Raw genomic sequence first — 18,265 nt, 5'->3', positions numbered from 1 at the left:
CATCTGTCTGTCTGTTCATGGTGCGTTGCCTTGAGTGGTGTGTCAGCTCCACGAAGGCAGAGGCATTGCTCTGTTCCTAGCGCCTGGAACCAGGTGCTTGATAGATATGTGTTGAATCTTTGGAATAGTGGCACGTGTTAGTCCTGCAAAGTTAAATGATAGGAATGAAAAAGATTAGATATAATACTTTTTTAAAAGTGAAAAAAACAAAAGCCCGGCCAGGTTGGCTCAGCGATTGAGCGTCGGCCTGCGGACCAGAGAGTCCTGGGTTCGGTTCCTGCTAAGGGCACGTACCACACACACACACACACACACACAAGTGAAAAAAATAAAACAAAAACACTACTCTAAATGATGGATGAAAAGGGATAAGTTTGGGAAAAATTGTTTCCAAGGAGAGTCAGAATTCCTCGGTAGCTTCAGGAGTCCATCCATAGTGAGGGTGGGGCCTCACAGTATTCCTAGAAAATTAAAATTGGTGAAACAAAATGAAATTGGAGATCTTACGTTCCTAAAACCTACTCCACTTAAAGCATTGAAAATGGCAAATCGTGACTTAACTCTTATGATGAGAGTAACAAAAATGATTTTTCAACCCTGTTGCTTTTCCGAGTGTTCTTACTCGATATCTGGTCTCCCAATCCCCACTGCATTGGACTAGAATGTTGATGGAATTGTCTTAACTTTCTTGGGACACTTTTCTGTAAGAGAACAGTTTTAGGAGTGGATTTAGGTACCTCTCACTTAACATGGTTGTGCATTCTGCTCCCTGATGTGGAAGAAGAATGAAAAGAGCCCTGACCGGTTTGGCTCAGCGGTTGGATTGTTGCCCTGGGTTCGGTTCCCACTAGGGGCATGTACAAAAAAAAAAAAAAAAAAGAAGAAGAATGAAAAGAAAATTGTATTAAAATAATGAATTCTCTTATTTAGTATTATAAGATAGAAAGAGATTGGGACATGCCCTTTAAACTCAGTTAGCATTTCAGTGTGCTTCCCAGTGGATCAATCTTTAATGACCTCCAGAAAACAGGAAGGGGTTGTTTCCTATCCTTGTAAATATAAATATGGCCAAAAAAAAATTCATGTTACCAGAACTTTGACTCCAAATAAACATGATGCATAATAATTATCTGACATAGTTGTTATTTAAAAAGTAGGTAAATGATGGGCACATATTAGTAGATGAGTGGATAAAAAGCTGTGGTACATTTACACAATGGAATACTACTCGGTCATACAAAAGAAGAAAATCTTACATTTATCTACAGCATAAATGGATCTGAAGATCATTATGCTAAATGAAATAGCCAGTCAGAGAAATACAATACTACATGATCTCACTTATTTGTGGAATCTAATGAACAAAATAAACTAAAAAAAAAAAAAAAAAGAAACAGATTCATAGATACAGAGAACAGACTGATAGTTGTCAGAGGGGAGGGGGGTTGGAAGCAGGGTGAAAAAGGTGAAGGGATTAAGCAAGACAAAACCAAAAAAGCTCACAGACACAGATAACAACATGGTGATTACCGAGGGAAGGAGGGGTGAGGGAGGGAGGACAGGGTAGAGGAGGGGTAAATAGTGATGCAAGGAGACTTGACTTTGAGTGGTGAACACACAGTACAATATGCAGATGGCGTATTATAGAGCTATACACTGAAAATCTATCTACTTTTATTAACCAACGTCACACCAATAAGTTCAATAAAAAAATTAAAAATAATTATGGGCACAAAATTCCACAAAACTCACATTGCTCAACCTGGCCAGAAAATTTGTTTTAAAAGGCCAAGCATGATTATTTTGTAGTGTTTAGGTCATTTAAAAGATTCACTTGGCCCCAGGTGTTGTCCTCTGCACCAAAAAGGTCACCAGTTCAATTCCCAGGCAGGGCACATGCCCAGGCTGCAGGTTCAGTCCGGTCAGGGTGTGCATGTTTGTTTCTCTCTCTCTCAAATCAATAAAAACATGTTTGAAAAAAAGATTCCTTCCCAGTCACTGTATTTCTTCATGTTTCTCATTAATTTTCATTTGTCCAGAGGGAGAAGAAGATGAGGACGAAGAAGACGAGGAAGAGGAAGACGAGGAAGAGGAAGATGAGGAGGAAGACGAAGAAGATAAAGATGCAGACTCCCTGGACGAGAGCTTGGATGGAGACGCTGAGCTGCGTGGGTTTACCCTCCCTGGCGTCACATCCCAGGAACCTGGCTTAGAGCAGGAAAACGTGGACCTTCTGGAGGGAGCCACCTACCAGGTGCCAGATGCCATGGAGTGGGAGCAGCAGAATCAGGGCCTGGGTAAGAGCCATGGGCTTTCCCTTCCCTGCTCCCGCCCCTTCCTTTACGTTTCTAAGGTGACATTGATTATGGAGCAAAATGGACTTTCTGTTTTTTGTGTTTATGGTTCATTTGGGGAAAGCCTATCAGATTTTTCTTCCAGTGTTTATATTAAATGCTCTTAAATTCCCAGTCTCCGAACAGTCTCCGCCTGCTCACTGAGACCGTAGTTACCTGATCTTTGGAAGGAATTCCATTTTTCCTTTCCAGCCGGAGGGCAGCGCTAGGCTTTGGGAGGACTTCCAAATGGGGAGGGAATATGTGTACCCAGGATGCTTAACCAGCAGTGTGAACAGTCTGGAGTCAGAAAACAGATGTGTTTTGTCCCTCTTTGTCCTTTTAGAATTTACTTCCCAGGGGAAATTCTAGTGTGATGGGGTTTCTGTTCTTCCTTGTGGTTGCATCCCCTTGTCAGATACAGCCTCATCTTCGCGGTCAGTGTCCAGACAACCCTGCTCTCTCTTGCGGGTGGCCTGTGCTTTCCGGGAGACACTGTGGCTGCAGGCTGACCCTCACTTGGCACTGTCTTCTTCTGGCTTTTTTGGAAGGGACACTATTAGGCTTTGGGTGATTCCTTGAGGCCTCACTCTCTTGACCTGAGGTAAAGTGGCCTCTTCTGCAAAGAAAACCCCTTCTCTGAGATTCTCTTTATCTTTAACAGGTTGGTCTTAAACCTAAGCAACAAGTTAAGTGTAGGAGTCATGTTTTGGGGGATTTCATTGAAAATGTAGATGTTGGTCTGGGTTATCACTAGTGGGTCTTGGTGCCTGGTTGAAACTTCTAATTTAGAATCTTGTTCTGTCTCATTCGTTAGAGATTGTTCTCTTCTCCTCCCATAAAAACTTTTTTAAATCAGTGCTGAGAAAGGGTGAGGGCATTCAAAGGAGTATGGAATAGCAAGTCGCAGGGTCTGCATATGTTGTGATTGGGTAGCTTAAAAACAAGCTCTTTTTTTTTAAAGCTCAAACTGGAATTGGTAAAACCTTTAAAGGTTTGCAATCAGAAGAGGAATCCTTTTCATAATCTCTAGAACTAAAGAAACATGCGTGAGGATGTTTAAAGCCATCTTTTCTCCTTTATCGGAGTCTTGGATGAAATGTCTTTTAGATATGGTTAATTAATTTTTCTAACAAATTTAACTGAGCACCTACTACATTCCTGGAACTTTGCATGGCATTTGGAACCCAGAAAAAAAAATGAGACAGTGCCTTTTCTTGATTAAAGCAGAGCCCGTTTCATAAACGGTGCAGGGAGGGTTTCTACAATAGAAGTAGGTTATAAGAGGGCAGAGCAGAGATGTAGAAAGGGTTATTTATTTTATTTTATTAAAAATCTTTATTGTTGAATGTAGAATGTATTACAGATGTTCCATATTTTTCCCCCATTGACCCCTCCCTCCCCACTCTCGCCCCCCTCCTGCCTTTCCCCACACTATTGTCTGTGTCCATTGGTTATGCATATAAGTTCTTTGGTTTATTTCTTCCCACCCCCCCCAATCCCTTTCCCTTTGAGGTTTGTCAGTCTAGCAATGAATTTGTACTTCTTAATCCCTTCACCTTTTTCACCCATTCCCTCAACCCCCCTCCCATCTGGCAACCAGCAAAATGTTCTCTGTATCTATGAGAATGTTTCTGTTCTACCTGTTCATTTTGTTTGTAGATTCCATTGTCAATAGATATGTATTAATTGCCATTTGGTTTGTTCATATATTTTATCTTTTTCTTCAAAAAGACCCTTCATCGTTTCATATAATAACGGTTTGGTGGTGATGAACTCCTTTAACTTTTTCTTGTCTGGGAAACTCTTTATATGGCCATCGATTCTAAATGACAGCTTTGCAGGATAGAGTAATCTTGGTTGTAGGTTCTTGCTTTACATCACTCTGAATATTTCTTGCCACTCCCTTCTGGCCTGCAAAGTTTCTTTTGAGAAATCAGCTGACAGCCTAATGGGAACTCCCTTGTAGGTAACTAGCTGCCTTTCTCTTGCTGCTTTTAAGATTCTCTCTTTGTCTTGAACCTTTTGCATTTTGATGATGATGTGTTTTGGTGTGGGCCTCTTGGGGTTCATCTTGTTTGGGACTCTCTGTGCTTCCTGGACTTGTATGTCTGTTTCCTTCACCAAGTTAAGAAAGTTTTCTGCCATTATTGTTTCAAACAGGTTTTCAATTTCTTGTTGTCTCTCTTCTCCTTCTGGCACCCCCAAGATGCAAATGTTGGCACGCTTGAAGTTGTCCCAGAGGCTCCTTACACTCTCTTCATTTTTTTGGATTATTTTTTCTTTTTGCTGTTCTGATTGGGCGTTTTTTGCTTTCTTATATTCCAAATCAATGGTTTGCTTCTTGGATTTACGTACTGTACTATTGAATCTTTGTAAATTATTCTTTATTTCAGTTAAAGCCTCCTTCGTTTCTAACTGTGCATCAATCATTTCTGACTGGTCCTTTTTTATGCTCTTGAGGGCCTCACTGAGTTCATTGAGCATCCTTATAAGCAGTATTTTGAATTCAACATCTGTTAGGTTGCTTATCTCCATTTTCGCTTAGTTCTTTTTTTGGGGTTTTGTTCTGTTCTTTCATTTGGGACCTGTTTCTTTGTCTCTTCATTTTGGCTGCCTCCCTGTGTTTGTTTCTGTGTATTACTTAACGAGCGGTATGGGGCTAGCTGAGACCAGATGCTGCTCATTTGAAAAAATTTAGGAAAAACCTGAAGCAGGATCCAAGACCGGCCAATCCTATGGTTAAGCAAGTACCAACAGCTTGGGTGGGCCTGAAAGTTGGGTGGGCCTGAAAGTTGGGTGGGGGGGGCGGGGCCTCAGGGAGTCACCAGGGCGGGGCTACCAGTGTGAGCCAGGTTGCTGGAGTCCCAGATATGGCCACTGTCTGCCGCCCCAGGGAAGGGCTCACCAAAGGAACCTTAAAGGCCTCTGACAGCACGTTTGTCCTGGAGAAAGCCCCATCTCCAGCGCTCACTCCAGTGCCAAACAGCTCAGTTCTTCCCTGTATGTCTCTGGTGCCCCTCGAGCTGCCTCCCCTCCGAGCTTAGAGGGAGAGAGTCCGATAAGTCCATGCGCGGGCCCTTTAAGGAGCTGCCTGGGGCTTCAGCCACCTCAGCTTCCCTGAGCCTCAGTTCCTGCTGGTTTTTCCAGCCAGAAGTTATGGGGATTCTCTTCCTGGCACTGGAACCCTGAGCGGGGCACCTAGTGTGGGACGGGGACCCCTCAGTCCTCAGGAAGGACCTTCCCAGCCGAGGTGTCCTCCTGATTGTGGGCGTGGGACCAGCCCGTCTCACAGCCGTCTCGCCGTCGCCCCTCCTACCAGTCTCGATGCTGCTTCTTTAATTCCGTAGTTGTAGGACTTCCATTCAGCTTGATGTCAGGCAGTTTTGAATGATGGTTGTTCTGTAGTTTAGTTGTAACTTGGATGTGGTTGTGGGAGGACGCAATACCGCGTTTACCTACCTGCCATCTTGACCGGAAGTGCGGGTTATTTATTTTAGCTTGGAGTGTGCAGCTGTCAGCTGTAGGACACGTAGACAGCAAGTAGCTGCAGGGAAGGAGGCCAAAGAAAGAATACATACAGGACATTGGAGGGTCGCAAGGGCATGGCGCACACAGATGGGTTGGCAAAGACATCTGTTTTATATCAGATTTTTTCTTATTGTAATAATATACCATTTCCCTAAGTGTCTCTTACCTGTTACTGTCACTTCTTTTCCTGATGAATTGATTTTGTCTGCATGTTTTTAGCATTGTGGGTTTTCTGGGAACCAAAACAAGGAACAAATCTTTCAAGCTGTTCTTTTCCCATCGCAGGCAGGCTGGGCTTGAGCAGTGTCTGGGACTGACATCGTATCCGCTCGTCAATGTTTCCTTGGAGTGACAGGACTCTCCCCTCATAATTGAAAACCAGTAACAACTTCTGGATCAATATTAATTGATACAGCTTCCTAAATACTCTCAGATTAGATGAAATACAGGAAAACCTCCCCTATTTGTAATGAATTTTGTGGTAGGTAGAATAACAGCTCCCCAAAGACGTCTATGTCCTATCCTTGGACGCTGCCACTATGTTACCTTACATGGCAAAAGGACTTTGTGGATGTGATTAAGTTAAGGATCTTGAGATGGGGACGTTATCCTGGATGACCTGGGTGGGCCCAGTATAATCACTAGTGTTCTCGTAAGGGGGAGGCAGGAGGGTTGGAGTCAGAGAAGGAGAGGTGATGACAGGCAGAGGTCAGAGTGATGTGGCCAGGAGCCAAAGAACTAGTTTTGGGGGATTTCATTGAAAATGTCGGTGTTGGTCTGGGTTATCACTAGTGTGTCTTGGCAGCCTCCAGGAATTGGGAAAGGCAAGAGATGGCTTCTTCCCTGGAGCCTCCAGAAGGGACACATCCCCAGTGACACCTTGATTTCAGCCCCTCAAGACCTATTTCAGATGTTGACCTGCAGAAGTGTACAATAATGCATTTGTTGTTTTAAACCAATAGGTTTGTGGTCATTTTTTTACAGTAGAAATAAGAAACTGATACAGATTCAGTATTTCATAAGTAGCATCATTTTAGAAAGTAGAGTTGTATGATCGTTTTAGTCAAAGTGTGAACATTGTAAAATTCAGTAGCTTTCCCTTAATGAATCATTAAAAATGCAAGCGTTGAGACACTTTACATTGAGTAAACTTATTTAGCATAACACTTCAACTGGCAGTCTTCTTCATTCCTATTTTTAAGTGGGTTATATTTTTATAGATTGTCACATTTTATTTTACAATATGAATAGTATTCTAAATCAAATGCTAAAACCCACATAAACTTTGAAAAATGAACAGATTGAAGTGGGTAGTTGGGATTGGCCCAAAATAACGCAAACACTTTGAATAAATCATAATCTCGTTTCCCGTGAAGAGTAGAAAACTCAGATGACTTTCTGAGGTGAGGCGGTGGGTCCCCGGCCTCAGTCTCCCTGTCGCACGCACAGGGCCTCTGCGGCTTGGGAGAGAGCTCAGCTTTCTGACGGGAACGCACTTGTTGTCAGGCAGAGAGGCCCGGAGAGAAAGGTCCTTGCTATGGGTGAGGTGGATTGATCAATTGATTGGTACAATGCTAGTAGCATACAGGAAGCTCTTTATTCACATGTACAGAATCAATTTACTTTCTGATATAATAAGTTCATTTTCAGACTTATTGGCAAGAACCTGAACAAGGAACAGCTGTTTGACCCACATCACTTCTTATCCTGTTACTGTGATAAACCTCACAGTTATCCTTTTTGAAGTAAAAATCAATATGACCAACATTGAGTCAACGTATCTATTTTAATGTTTAAACATTTCCAATGTAACTAATGCCGGGAGATTCTTTCCTTTTTGTATTCCATATCTGTTAGGATGCTTTGAGCTACAGGTAGCAGAAACCTTGACTTGAGTTGGTTTGAAGAGTAAGGCAGTAAGCTGTCTCTCAAAACAAGAAGTCCAGAGATAGCTCAGTAGCTCAACTCTCATCAACTGACGCAAGTTTTTTTCATCTGGCTGCACTGTCTTCCCTGATGTGTTGACTTTGCCCGGAGGCTGGCCTCTTTGTACTGGGTTGGGCAAAAGTAGGCTTGCAGTTGAGCACATGGAAAATAATACAAAAATTATTAAATAATATTAAAAGCATACACTCTGTGTTTACTCACAACTGTAAACCTACGTTTGCCCCGCCCTGTAGTTGCAGTGGCGCACCAGACAGGACATCGTCCAGGGGAAGAAGGCTGCCACTGTCTTTTCACTGTGCCTTTCTTATAAGAGAGGAAGCCTTTCTAAGAATCCCTCAATGGAATTCTTCTTGCTTCTGATTGGCCAGGATGAAGTCACACTGAAATGACATTAGGTCATTCTAAACAATCATTGGCAAAGGGAATTTGATCACATGGCTGGTGAAATGAATGGGGCTGGGTTTCAGTCAGCACGCCGGTCACCCATGGTTTCTGTGCTTTTCTGTTTTCTTCTCTTATAGCTGATACTTATCCGTGTCTCTTCTATCCTCTAGGAATCCTATGAGAAGTCCTGTAAAATTAAAGTCTTCATTTTAAATATGTTTTGAGTTCACGAGTTCTGGGTGAGGGTCTGAGGGTGGCATTGTTCCATGTTCTTCCTCAGGAAGAGATGGCATTTGGACACTTGACAGTTTGGTTGATGTTCTGCATGGATGAGTCTTCCAAAAGCCATCAGTTAATTAGGTGTCAAATTATTATAGCTGTCTTCGCTGATTTTCAAAAGCCTGCATCTAACATTGGAATGGGGTCTTGATTCAGGAAGTGTGATATTTTTCTCCAGAGGTCTTTTTTTTTTTTTTTTTATCCTCACCCGAGGATATTTTTCCATTTTTTTGTACAGACAGAGTAGGAGGGAGAGAGAGAGAGAGAGAAACATCGACGTGAAAGGGACACATCGAGTGGCTGCCACCCACAAAACCAACCAGGGCCGGGGACAAACTGCAACCGAGGTACGCGCCCTTAGCGGGAACCGAACCCGGGTCTCTCTGGACCGCCGGCCGATGCTCTGACCGCTGAGCCAAACCGGCCAGGGCTCTCCGGAGGTCTTTAAAAAACCTGATATTCAATTGGGTGTAAGGATGTTTGTGGAAAGCAAAAGAATGAAGAGCATGAATGTATCTATTTCTTTTTTTTTTTTTATCCTCACCCGAGGACATTTTTCCATTTTTTGTTCAGGTAGAGTGGGAGGGAGAGAGAGAGAGAAACATTGATGTGAAAGGGACACATCGAGTGGCTGCCACCCGCACAACCGACCAGGGCCGGGGACAAACTGCAACCGAGGTACGCGCCCTTAGCGGGAACTGAACCCGGGTCTCTCAGGATCGCAGGCCGACGCTCCAACCGCTGAGCCAAACAGGCCAGGGCGTCTATTTCTTTTTTATCACACATTCATTGAATGCCTACCAGTGTTTGTTGTCTATTGTGGAAATACTGTGAGGCCCGCTTACAAAGAGATAAATCACCATGGGGCAGAGAGTGCTCCCACAGGTGTGAGGCCAGTGGCCGAGCCATGCCCAGCAGGGAACTGAATCGTCACTTATAACTGGCGATGGCCCTGAGTGGGCAGCCATCTGTGAGGTGTGACTTCCGGGGTGCTTTGCCCAACCCCCTAATTTACATTGCCCTTCCTGCCTTAACATGGTGCCTACTTTTCACTATTAGAGCCTTCCTTTGGATTGAGATAAAGTATCTTGAGAAGGCCTTAGAAAAGCACAGAACTGCTACCTGGGTTATCTAACCCATTAAGATAGCATCACCTATTTATCATTTATTATTATTAATTTATCAAATTCATTGTCTGGCCGGTGTGGCTCAGTGGTTGAGTGGCGACCCATGCACTAAGAGGCCGCCAGTTCGATTCCCGGGTAGGACACATGCCCGGGTGGTGGGCCCGATCCCCAGTGGGGGGCATGTGAGAGGCAGCCAGTGTATGTTCTTTCTTATCGATGTTTCTACCTCTCTCTCCCTCTCCCTTTCTCTCTCTCTCTCAAATCAATAAAGGAAAAAAAAATTCATTAGCATGCTAAAAATGATTTAGCACGCTTTTAAGATTGAAGAGAGAGGAACACAAGACAAATGCATTTTTGAATTGGCAGGAAGGTAAAATGAGCTGCAGGCAAAGGGTTTGGTGTTTGGACCTTATACACACCAAGCACTTGACTGTGAGGAAGTCAGACTTTTAGCTCTAAAACGTGTCAGCTCTTCTCCTCATCCTCCCTCTTCTTATTCTTTTAAAAAACCATGTAGCTAAGACTGAACACTTAAATATAGTGCAACAGGGGCTGCAGCAGCAAAAAGATAGTGGGAAGTGTGAGATTTCAAAGAAACTGTTCATTGCAACAAATGTCAGTATATTTTGATATATACCATATTAAGCTATGGATTAAAAGGTTGCTCAGGAAGCTGCCAGGCTAACATAATTAAATGTGTGTAGAAGAAGAGGGGGGAATGACATCTGAATCCAGTGTAACCAGCACTAACTGAGTGGCAGATTGGCCAAAGCCTCTAGAACAGTGGTTCTCAGTGTTGGTGGCACATCACAGTCACCTAGAGAGTTATAAAAATGCTGGTGCCTGGGTTCTGCCCTGAAGGACAACTGTCCTAGACCAAAGCTATTGGTTGTTCCCTTGGGGTGAGGCAGCTTCTGTTTATGCAGAGGGAGAGAGAAAGAGATTTTAAAGAAGTGTTTATATCTTCTATGAATGGGATCCCTATTAGCAAAGATTTACATTGCGTTTCATGATTTTTTTGTGTATTGGATTAGTGTGCCTCAAAAAATATGTAGCTTTTTACAGTCACATAGAGATCCAATGTAAAGTCAATGTTCGTGCTTTAACTTTCTCAGAAAGCCCACAGTCACATTACACACTCGTAAATCTGGCCATGGAAGTTCGTACCCAGACTCCTGCATCTGGGCTGACTGAGCATCTCCCAGTATGAGGGGGCATCTTGCCAGTTACCTGGATGGGGTTCCTTCTGGTCCTGAGATGGTACCCCAGGTTTCTGGATTTATGGGTAATGTCATGCACCCTTTTTTTGGAAAGAACTGAATTATTTTTCCTAGACAGGAGGAGCTAAAGACTTGGGGTCAGACCTCCTTTTGCATATAGGCAAGACACCCTGTACCAGAGTTTAATGAGAGGTCGTGGTCCCTGCCTCTCCTTGCCCCGTGAGGATGAGGGCAGGAGGGCAATCAGGTCTGCAGAGGAGAATGCTTGCCAAGTCCAAGGTGGTATCTCTTCACAGAGCTTTCCATCTGAGCTGTTGCTTGCTTGCAGATTAGTAGTAGCTGGGGATGTTTAGGGGACACATTCTGTCCATACACCTGTGGTGAAAGATTTTTATCCTGCTGTATTGTTGGTATTTTTGTCAGAAGCCTTAAATCCTCTTTATAGCACAAGGTAGGTTATAAATAGGTTAAATTCATAGACATGAATGGACTTCCTTCCTGCTGCCCCTTTCCCACTGTGCTCGCCGGAGTGTGCGGAGGACCACAAGTGCAAAAATTTATATGAACCAACAATAAAAAAGAGAGCTGGCCATGTCCAAAGAAAATCTGGTGCTGGACTAAAAACACTTTAATGTACTCTGTTTTCTTCTTATTTTTTTTGCTTAATTCATTCAGCTTTTCCACCAAGCGTCTCCCACTCCCAATCTTCCTGCTCTCTGACAGCTGTCAGTCTGTTCTGTGTGTCAGTGAGTCTGCTGCTATTGTGTTCATAAGTTTATTTTGTTCATTAGATTCCACATATCAATGAAATCATATGGTGTTTGTCTTCCTCTGACTGGCTTATTTCACTTAGTAAAATACTGTCCAGGTACATTGATGCTGTTGCAAAATGTAAGATTCCCTGTTTTTATTTTATTTCATTTTTTACAGTCAAGTAGTATTTCATTGTGTACATGTGCCACAGCTTTTTTATCCACTCATTTACTGATGGGCACTCAGGCTGTTTCCATATCTTAGCAATTATAAATAATGCTGCTATGAATATAGGGGTGCATATATTCTTTCTGATTGGTGTTTTGGATTCTTTTGTTTGTTTGTTCCTTTGTTCCTTTTATTTTGATGTCTATGACACCACTGATGAACAGTTCTGTATATTGGCTACAGTCAAACTTTTGTGTTCTTTTAACACAGGAAATGTTAGCTGTTTGGAAAGAGGGGAGGATTGATGGCATGGGTGATTTCGTGGGTTGTGCCCACTTTTTTAAAAGACTGACATGTACTGATTTCCCACGGTTATTTGTTGGACTTTAGTACCAGAAATCTCGGGCAGACAGAACTGAGGCTTCAGAAATTCATTAATTTGAAGAGTCATAGGCATAACTCAGGTCATCCCCCCGAGTCCCTCCCACACCACACTCACGCACACCATTTGCTTTTGCCCACGTCAGCCGTGGAACACTGCAAACTCCTTTTCTCTTGTAAGCTTTCTTTTGAGAAAATGAGTGAGAAGTCAACTCGAAGTCTCCAATGCGAATGAGGGAAATCCATAAATAGTAGAGAGAGTGTGTACAGCAACCACACTTTTGTATGATTCTGTGTGTCCAGAGCACGCAGCCAACTGCTTCGGGCACAAAGCCTCCTCGGGATGTTCCTGTGTCGAGGGAGGGAAATCAGTCTTGGGTGTGAAAATGAAACTGCACCAGCTGGGTCTCCCCAGCACCATAGTAATAGGTTCTGTGTGATTGAAAAGAACTGCCAACCTCTCAAGCTGGCCTGAGGGAGCCAACGCTTTTGAAAGTCTAAGGATTGGTGGTGAAAAGTGAAAATACAGTGCAGCAGAAGTGAAGGAGGGATTCATTGTTAAAACAAGGAGTCAGAGATTTAGATCGGGTTACTCGGGGATTAGACAGTTCACGGATAGCATTTCTGAAAATGTATTTGTCTCTTTTATACACATATCCCTGATATAGTCAAGGACCTCCATGATCTGTCTGGGGTCTATGTACCCACTTTGTTTTCACCAGGAGCCCTGTCTGAGGCCTGTGCCTTCACTGGGATATTGCTGCAGTCACCAGAACATGCATTTCTGGGGACGTGCACCCGTCCGTACCCAGCTCTTGCGGAAGCCTTTCCTGGCTACCCTAACTCATGCTGACTCCTTCCTTGGGAAACTGCTCTAGCAGTTGTCAATACTGCTCAGTTTCCACTCACCGCACTATCTCCTTTTGCTTATTACTTTCTCAAGCCCTCACAGCACCTAGCACTCAGCAGTACTGTTGGTTGCTTATAAGGGGTTCTCTTCCAGCCTGTAGCCATTATGGGCCTGAAGCTGTCAAAACACAGTTGGGAGGAGGGACAGGGATGCTTTATTGCACTCTACCAGTTAGAAGTTCCTTACGTAACCGTCCTGGGAGCAATGTGGTGATGGAATGGGATTTTAAAATAGAGTTAGTTTGATTCATGGGGAACTGGTAAGTGATCAGGTACTGGGGCTTACAATTGACCTTAAGCTTAGATATCACATGGCAGGTAGAACTTCATCTGATCTTAACTTTCTCTGGTTCTCTCTACTTCCCCCAAATTTACATCTACAAAATCTTTAGTAATAAATTAATTATAGCATGCCTTCAGGTCATTAAATCACAGATAACATTTTGAGGCGAGGTTTTCTGGAACATAATCTAACATATTATTTTATTTTCCAGTTTTATTGAGATATAATTGACATATATCATTGTGCAAGTTGAAGGTATACATCCGGTTGATTTGATACACTTATATATTGTGTGATTACCCCCATAACATTAGCTAACACTGGCATCATGTCACATAATTGCCACTTCTCTTTTTTGGTAAGCAATCTAACATTTCGGAATGAACTTTTTTGTTGTTGTTGTTAATCTTCACACAAGGATATTTTTCCATTGGTTTTTGGATAGAGTGGAAGGGAGGGAGGAAGAGAGAGAGAGAGAGGACACTGATGTGAGAGAGATACATCGATTGGTTGCCTCCCGCACTCAGGGCTGGGAATTGAACCTGCAACCCTTCAGTCCATGTACTGACACTCTAACCACTGAGCCAAACCAGCCAGGGCTCAGAATGAACTTTGAATGATTCTACACTGTAGAAATGGTCAGATCTTGGAAATGTTGGGCCAACTACCGTCATAATTATTAGCAGCCGAATCAGATGAGAATCAGATGATTGTATTCTCACAGTGATCAATCATTTAAAAAAATTTCCAAACAGTTAATAGCTTCTATTAAAGAATAAAAGCAGCCATAGCATCACCTGGATGCAAGTGAGTTGTTCATCAATCCTAATTCGGTCACTGGTTCATTGTTTCACCGAATCAGAGAATTGTATCTCACTTTTGTGTCTCACTTTTGGCTGCAGCAAAATTACAACTATAATATAGTATTTTAAATGCTTTAGATGCCCTGGCCCGTTTGGCTCAGTGGTTAGAGCGTCAGTCCGCAGACTGGAGAGACCCGCTAAGGGCATGTACCTCAGTTGCAGTTTGTTCCCGGCCGGTTGGGGTCGTGTGGGTGGCAACCACTCAATGTGTCTCTCTCACATCGATGTTTCTCTCTCTCTCTTCTTCCCTCTCTCCCTCCTGCTCTAGCTGAAGATAAATGCAAAAATGTCCTTGGGTGAGGATTAAAAAAAAAAATGCATTAGAGTCCTGGTTTGAAAAAATAATTTCTCTTTTCATGTCTTTAATGCCATGTAGGAGATCTTAGATATTGGGTTCTTGTATCAGAGGTTCACCAAAAATAAATTTGAACTTGTTAATTCGGAATATCCTTCTGAAACCTAAATCCAAACATCTCAGCTCCAAAGGATTCATCTTTATTTATTGGAATGATCTGTATGAGATAATAGACCTAATGCTTTCCAGAAGCTGAAGCCCTTATTTGTATTTTCATAATCAAATTATGTTGAATTAAGGAATTGGACTAACAAAATCCCATTTCTTTCTCTAGGAATGAATTTCTTATGTGAATTCAGCAGTCACTTTTCCTTTTGAGAGCTAGAAAAGGAGTCTTGGAACTAAGCCAGATAATAATCTCTTCATCAGCAACAGTTAATAAAAACATTAATAAGGCACATTACATCTGAGGAGAGTGCTGTGAACTAATTTCTCTGTAATCAGAATGCATTTATAGGCTCAGTTGGGAAATTATTAACATGTGAAAACATCTAGCAGGCTCTCTGAGAAATTAAACCAGAATAAATATTGTGAGAACTGGGAGAACATTTTCAGAAAGGAAGAAACTGAGTATAAATTGTCCTCTTTGAAAAATACAGAGGAAAGTAAGCAAAGATGATGTTAAAAAGCTTCCAATTAATGTTAAAATAAAATTGAGAAGCCCTGGCCGCTTTGGCTCAGTGGTTAGAGCTTTGACCTGTGGTCCAGAGAGACCCGCGTTCGGTTCCCGCTAAGAGCGCGTACCTCGGTTGCAGTTTGTCCCCGGCCCTGGTTGGGTCATGCAGGTGACAGCCACTCCATGTGTCCCTTTCACGTTGATGTTTCTCTCTCTCTCTCTTCCTCGCTCTCCCTCCCACTCTATCTGAACAAAAAATAGAAAAAATATCCTCGGGTGAGGATAAAAAAAAATTGAGAAAGTAGTGAAAACAGTCTTTACCTTTTGATTCGAAATTAGATGATGCTAAATTCAGGTTACTTAATTCAATTAATTGAATGTTATTGGTTTACTCTATTAAGAATCTGGAACATTTGGAGTCTCCCACGTTTTATTTGTCTTACTTAATCTGGATTAAAAAAGAAAAGAATGCACTTATGCATTTTAGAAACTCGAGCAAGTGACGTTTTCCCAACTCCAGTTGAGACCACAGAAGACGGATGTGAAAGCTTCAAAGCTAAGCGTAGTGATCAGGTGAGGCTGAAGTCACTGGCCATCTTGTTTATTTCATTTCAGCATCTGAGGATTGATAACCATGGGGTTCTGCTCTTCTAACTCAGAACGTCCCACCTTTCTCTTGGACAGAAAGATTCTTTCACAGAACCTGGCACAAAATGTAGATAGATGGTCAACAAGGGGTCCCTGTTTCAATTCATGGGAAGAATCTCCAAAATAAACTTTACAAATGTACCCATCACGAAGGGAAGGCATTTAAAGAGAAGGAGTGCTCACAGCGAAGGGAATTTTGATTACACCTTCCATCTGTACGTTTCCCTGCAGGGCTGAAATGTTTCTGAAATAATGGGATTTGAATTTCAAGCTGCTCCTCTTGAAAGAAGACAGCCACTCTTTGGAACAGGATGGATTGGATGACTCCTTGGGGATAAACACCCAAAGTAATGTTGGTGACTTCCCGCTGTGTGAAGTTTGATGTGAAGTTAGCCACAGGCACTGGGTGAACGGCCACCGGGATTTGTTTCTCACGAGCCTGATAAACTATTGCACATCCCACAGGACCAAGGCCTTGGGCTTCCAGGCCTTGCTGTGTGGGAAGCAGATGGGTAGTAGAGGCCACGCACTCAGAGTTAAGTGAAGGTTGTTGCCAGGTAGACCTTGCTATTCATGGCTGAGCCATAGGAACCGCAGAGAGATATGAAGAAAGCTCGTGTACTTAATCCACTGGTCCAAAGGAGGTGGGGGCAAAATGGAGAAACCACGATGCAGGGAAGTTTGCTTTCAGTGGACTCTTTTCTTCCTCCTTCTCCCTGGCCATCTCCTAGTCATCCTCACTTTGGACTCTTCCTTTGAGCACTGGTGGCCCCCACCCAGGACTGCCCTGGGATCCAAAGGGGCTGTAGCTTTCTTTTAATCCCTGTCCCTTCATCAGTACACTCTTTCTTTAAGACCTCGGTATAGAGCCTTCTTCAGGGACAGATAAGTTTTCAAAGAAGATATCACCACGATTTTCATTCAGATACAAAACGAATGTATACCAGATATTTTCGGTTTATTTATTGTTTGTTGGTCCTCACTAGAGGACATTTTTCTATTGATTTTTTTAGATAGAGTGGAATGGAGAGAGTGAGGGGGAGAGAGAGAAAGAGAGAGGGAGGGGGGGTGGAGATATTCGTGTGAGAGAGACACATTGACGTTGCCTCCTGACTGGATCAGTGTACCTGCAACCCAGGTACATGCTCTTGATTGGAATCGAACTTTTGACCCTTTGGTCTGCAGGCTGATGCTCTAACCATGGAGCCAAACAGGTCAGGGCTATACCAGACATTTTAAAAACTCACTAATTCATAAAGGAACCAGGCAGATGCCTCCACTGGTTCAAGGAGAGATCAGAAGATCACGTATTTACCTGGAGTCAAGGCCTGTTCAAATGAAAGTACAAATGATGCAGGACTGACTTTTTCCAAGGGGTGAGGGCTGGTCCTCCACCAGACAGTCAGTTTGCAGTCTAGAGAAGAACCAGTTACCTACAGTTTAAAGGGCTGTAAAATAGTCTAAAGGCCCCGATAGAATCAGATAATTCTCAGAGGCTCCAGCACGCCAGTAAAAGGATGTCCAATCATCTCTTCCTTATTCCAAAATTAAATTTTTTTCTCACATACAAACGCAAGAATACTTAGTAACCCTAATTTGTTTGAAAGCATTTACATTGTGAAAGAATGCTTGTTTACTGAAAGAGCTGAGTGGTGGACTTTGGATACGTGGATTACGTCTGTCAGGGAAGGTCAGTGGCTTAACAGAGTCAATTTATAGTTCCCACTGTCACTCAGTCCACTGCCCCCAAGTGTCTCCACCATCATTCTGGGCCTAAGCAACCTCCCTGGATCCTCTGCATCCAGCCAGGAGGCAGGAGAAACGGAGAACTGGTCACAGGACCCCACCTGGTGGAGGTGGAGCAGGTGGTGGTAAATTCAGCTTAGCCGAGGCAACACCAGCTTGGGGAGCACTTTGCATCTTCAGGGGTCTGCTTCCGGGTGCGCTCACCTTAAAGAAGGCAACCCCCAGAAAACTGTTTGCGACTTCTAAGTTATTGCTAGATCAATAGTGATGAACAGAACTCAGGGCCTGCTCTCCAGGAGCATAAGAGTCATGAGAGGAAGAATCTATAATGTGAGGCAGGATATATAATATGCTGTGGGATCAAAAAAAAAAAAAAAAGCTCTGGAAGTACCAAAGGGTGAAATAGTAATTTCAACCGAGGGGAACTGCGGAAGGCATTCGAGACAACACGCAGGATGGTAGAGGAGAGTCTAGAACGTGGAGTCAGGAAATCCTGAATCCAAGCCTTCGCTTTGCCACCAATGACACTGGATGAGTTTTTTTTTTTTTTTTATCCTCACCTGAGGACATTTTTCCATTTTTTGTTCAGATAGAGTGGGAGGGAGAGAGAGGAAGAGAGAGAGAAAGAGAGAAACATTGACATAAAAGGGACACATCGAGTGGTTGCCACCCGCACGACCCAACCAGGGCCGGGGACAAACTGCAACCGAGGTACGTGCCCT

The 18,265-nt window shown here is 43.1% G+C and overlaps 1 protein-coding gene across 2 annotated transcripts in view; it reads left to right on the top strand.

Moving 5' to 3' along the window:
- Window positions 1-18,265, top strand: part of ARMH4 (armadillo like helical domain containing 4) — a 116,790-nt gene that overhangs the window by 39,386 nt on the left and 59,139 nt on the right. For both annotated transcript variants that reach the window (XM_036270041.1, XM_036270034.1), the window contains one exon: window positions 2,040-2,297. In XM_036270041.1, coding sequence (XP_036125934.1) covers window positions 2,040-2,297 — 258 coding nt within the window. The remainder of the gene's footprint in view (window positions 1-2,039; window positions 2,298-18,265) is intronic.

Source organism: Molossus molossus, unplaced genomic scaffold, assembly GCF_014108415.1.
Source record: "Molossus molossus isolate mMolMol1 unplaced genomic scaffold, mMolMol1.p scaffold_m16_p_1, whole genome shotgun sequence".
Classification (NCBI taxonomy): Eukaryota; Metazoa; Chordata; class Mammalia; order Chiroptera; family Molossidae; genus Molossus; species Molossus molossus.
Note: the sequence above shows the minus strand (reverse complement) of the source record. Positions and strands in the feature narration are given on the sequence as shown.